At 64.6% G+C, this 4324-nt stretch overlaps 1 protein-coding gene across 1 annotated transcript in view; it reads right to left on the reverse strand.

Annotated features, from left to right (window-relative positions):
* Window positions 1-4324, reverse strand: part of SPIB (Spi-B transcription factor) — an 11973-nt gene that overhangs the window by 6014 nt on the left and 1635 nt on the right. The window contains exons 2-7 of the mRNA XM_045292813.1: window positions 3796-3948; window positions 3605-3707; window positions 2836-2968; window positions 2632-2745; window positions 2376-2428; window positions 2179-2292 (exon numbers count right to left, since the gene is read on the reverse strand). Of these exons, the coding sequence (XP_045148748.1) occupies window positions 2179-2292; window positions 2376-2428; window positions 2632-2745; window positions 2836-2968; window positions 3605-3707; window positions 3796-3948 (670 nt within the window). The remainder of the gene's footprint in view (window positions 1-2178; window positions 2293-2375; window positions 2429-2631; window positions 2746-2835; window positions 2969-3604; window positions 3708-3795; window positions 3949-4324) is intronic.

A 4324-nucleotide genomic window follows, 5' to 3' on the forward strand; every position in this document is an offset into this window, starting at 1 on the left:
GAGTCCCAGAGGGGGAGACAGGGAGGTGGGAGAGACAGGGAGCTAGCATCGTGCAGAGAGATCCAGAGAGAGGCAGAGAGACAGAGAGAAAGAGAACCGGGGAGAGATGAGAGAGACAAAGGCAGAGACGCAGAGAACCTGAGACAGACATACAGAGAGACAGAGAGAATCACGCCAAGAAACACACAGAGAGAATCAGACACGCAGAATTGGAGGCAGACAGAACAATTGAAAGAGGCAATAGAGAGATGGTAGAGATAGGAAATGGGAAAGAGACAGAAAGAGTAAGGCAAAGAGACACACGGAGAGAATTAGAGAGACTGGCAGACAGAGAGCGAACTGGAGATAGCTACAGAAAATGTGCAAGAGACAGACGGTGAGAGAGAACTGGAAAGAGACAAAAGCAGAGAGACAGAAAACTGGGGAGAGACAGACGGAGGGAGGAGATGGCCTCAGAAGGAGAAGACCCTCCCCAGTAAGAGACAGAGATGGAGAGGACCCAGGGGAAGAGACAGAGAGACAGAGAGGGGGAGAGAGACCCACAGAGGCCAACAGAAGGGGAGAGCATTTGTCCCAGGGCTGAAATCTTTGGGGACCAAATAAGACCAGGCTGGGGAAGGATGGAGGAAAAGGGGTGTGGGGGTGGTGGTGTCAGAAGAGAGCTCCCCTCCTTCCCGACCCTTAGGTGGGCAGTGTGGCTCCAGGGGCCCCCACTTACTGTGTAGCTTCCAGGGCGAGCATGCTGACACTGGGCTGGCCTGCTGCCACCACCCCTATTTATACCCGAGGGAGGGAGGGTAGCGGCTCACAGCCGGGCCCTCCTCAAAATTCCCCTCAGGGAGGCAGCCAGGGGGAGGGGGCTGGGTTGCGCAACCCCTGGGGCATCACATGGCCTGGATTTGGGGGATCCCCAAGGTCAGGAGTGGGGGGCTGACCCCAAGGAGTAGCAGTGGGCCAGGAGTTGAGATTTGGGGGGACCCTGGGAAGGGAGGAAAAGCTGGGTCTCTGGGAGCCAGCACAGGTGGATCGGGAACGGGGGATGCAGGTGGCCGTGGTGCTGGACCTGGGAGCCTAACTTCCGCCCTAAGAGGGGAGGGGGGGTGGGGGGCCATGGCCTGGCAGGGTGACCCTGACCCTGCAGATGTCAGCTTTCCACGGTGTGGGGACTGCCAGATGGTGCCTGAGGGGATCGAGGAAGACCCAGGCCACCGGTGGAAACATTTGTGGGTGTTTCATATGGGGGGGGGTCCCCTCAGGCTGGGGAGCGGAAGCCAGCCTTTGGGGGCTGCCCCAGTCCCTGATGGAAACTGGCCAGCACCTGGTGGGCAGGGCACCCCTGGGGCCATGGGGAGCTGGGGATGGCCCCCGGATTTGACACTTGGGTGCACTGAGTAAGGCAGATAGACTGGCCTATACCTTCACTTGGGGTGCATGGGGGGAAACTGAGGCAGCCGTGGCATCAGAGGCTGGAGTGCTAAAGATTACACGGAGGTTCTGGGACGTCTTCCCTACCCCCCGGCCTTGGCCCACCCCTTCCAGCCAGACTCGTCCTCCGGAAATCAATCACAAAGATCCACGCGGTAGAAAAGATGCCTTTTATTAAGCCCCACCCGCAGCCCTCACCAGGCCTCCGGGCCCGGCGGGCCGAAGCGCCGGAGCAGCTGCTCCTGGTCCTCCAGGTCTTTGCGAACCTTCTTGCGCATGTAGAAGATGGGGCAGTCACGGCTGTGGGTGGACAGGCGAGCGGGCGGGGGCAGCAGCGGGTCAGGGCCAAGGGCAGTGGGCGCCAGCACGGCCCTCCAGTCCCAGGGAAAGGGCCGTTCCCAGGACTTTGGCCCCGCCCGCCGCCCCCCAGCCGCCTCCTCCCACCGCCGGGCTGTTTGCTCAGTAGGGCCCAGGGAGCAGATAACAGTGGGTGCCAGCCAGCACGCCGGGCCCGGCCACCGCCCGCCGTATAACACCTGTCGTGGGAACCTGCCCCGCACACCCGTTCCCTGGGGAAAGTGGACCCGCCCAGAGGTGGGGGCCACGGGGTGGGGGTGTCTAAGAGGGATGTCACCACCCCCAGCAGATCCTGGGAGCCCACCCGAAGGGCAGAGTGCTGTGTGTGTTGGGGGCGACCCTGGCATCTGGACGTCGTGTGTGGGTAGACCCTGGGGTGCGGGCTGCACGGGGGACCCTGGGGTCCAGGCACCTGGTACAGATGACATCCTCGTGCAGGCTGCCCTGGCAGCGCTGGCACTGCGTCCACAGCCGCGAGAAGCGTTCCTCCAATGCGTTCAAGTGGGATACCTGGGGGCGGGGCTGGGTGCTGAGCAGGGCAGACCCCCCCAGCCCGTGCCCCCCGCCCCCCTCCTCCCCTGCCCGGCCCTCACCTCCTTCTGGTAGAGCTCGGACTGGCGTGGCCGGCAGTACTTGCACACGGCTCCTGCGGGCAGGGGGTGGGGGTCGGTCAGCTCCGGGCCGCCCTGTCCCTGCCCCTTCCCCGCCCGGCTCCCGAAAGTCCCGAAGGCTCGAGAACAAGGGAACGAGTGTCCAGGGGGTGAAAACTCCCCTGGGGAAGCCCCTGGGCGGGGTATGTGGACCCTCCCGGATGGGTGCGGGAGGTAGGGGGAGGGAAGTGGGGCTCACCCTGGTGGTCAAGCGCGGTGCGGCAGCCGATGCAGGAGCTGCGGCGCTTGGCGAAGGCCAGCAGGCCGCCCACCTTGCCCGTGAGCACTGTCTTGCAGCGCGTGTGATCCCCGCCTGCAGGCAGTGCAGGGCGGTGGGCCAGGGATCGCGGGCCACTCATCGCTCCCCAACCCCCACCCCCCCACCCCTACACCCGCCTCTTACGCAGCAACACGGCCTCGGCGCGGCCTTCGCCCAGGATGGGCTCGAAGATGCGCAGGAGCGGCTTGGCCAGCTGTTGCTCCAGGTAGTACTGTGTGTCTATGGGCAGGCTGTGCTCCAGCACAAAGAGGGGGTCCTGTAGGCGGCGGCCAACACGGGGTCACCAGAGAAGGGGCCCTGGTCACATACTAGGGGAACTGGAGGACCCCAGTCACACTGGGTGGATGAGGGAATGGGGGACAGTCGCAGGGCACGTTGAGGGTACCGCCACAGCCCGGGGGAGCTGTTGTGAGGGGCATCACAGGCCCAGGGATCCTCCAGTAATACACTGTGGGGTCGGCGGGAGGGGACGCTGCCACCCTTGGGCATGGAGGGGGGTCAGAAGCCACCAGTGGGACCTCTGTTGTCACTGAGGGAGGGTTAGAGTTCATAAGGCAATGGTGGCCGAGAGCTGGGGCTGACAGGGACTGGACAGGAGGTGCAGACATGAATATGGGGTGGGGGTCTGAGACAGAGGGCTGCATATGCAGAGGGAGGGCCTGGGGCTCTCCACGGGAGAAGGGTGGTGCTGCAGAGGATGCTGGGAGCACAGCATCAGGGAGCACCTTCTCCCCACTGCTGGGGATCCCGGGTGTGCCTTGCTTGGGGGCAGTTCCCAGGGTCCCATGGGGCTCTGGAGGGAGTGGTGCTGCCCCCCCACCACCACCCCTGCCAGAAAGCAGAAGTGAGAGTGGGGGGGTCATGCGGGCGGGGCTGGCCAGGTGGGGCTGACCTCAGACTTCATGTAGGCAGCCACGCCCTTGGCAGCCCCGATGATCACGTAGGGGACACGGTCACCCAAGCTGGGGGCGCTCCCGGGGTCCCTCTTCCTCATCCTGTGGGGGCAGGGCAGTGACCGTCAGGACCCCCCTGGGAAGCAGCTCCTGGCAGGTGGGGGTGGGGGGCAGCCTCGTCCCAGCGGACCTCTCAGCCAGCTCCACATGGGCCTGCTTGCCCGCATAGTCAGCGGCCGCGCGGGTCAGCTCCTTGGTGATGACCAGCTGTGAGATGTCGATGCGGTTGCAGAGCAGGTCCGAGATGACGTCCTGGGCGTGGGCCACTGCACTGGCTGGGTCTCTGAGGAAGACACGCGACGTCACCAAGGACCCTGCCCCCCGAGCGCTCAACCCAGACCCTGCAGAGCAGACCCCAGGCCAAAGTGGGCACCGGGAGCCAGGCTCAGAGCATCAGGGTGGGTGTGGGGAAGGCGGGGCTGAGCCCACAGCTGCCCACACACTCTTTCCACTGCTGCACCACAGGGGATGGGGCCTGCCACCTGTGTGCCCCGGGGAGGCTGAGGGAAGAGGGGGCTGAGGACTCCGGAGTCTGAGGGAGGAGGGGCTGGGGGCCTAGAACTTGGGTCTGAGGGAGGAGGAACTGGGGCTCAGGACTCCTGGACGCCTGGTTTGGAGGAGGAGACTGGGGGACCAGGACTCCTGGTCTGAGGGAGGAG

Source organism: Echinops telfairi, unplaced genomic scaffold (genome assembly GCF_000313985.2).
Source record: "Echinops telfairi isolate 266 unplaced genomic scaffold, ASM31398v2 ScPeMD7_655;HRSCAF=1070, whole genome shotgun sequence".
Lineage (NCBI taxonomy): Eukaryota > Metazoa > Chordata > Mammalia > Afrosoricida > Tenrecidae > Echinops > Echinops telfairi.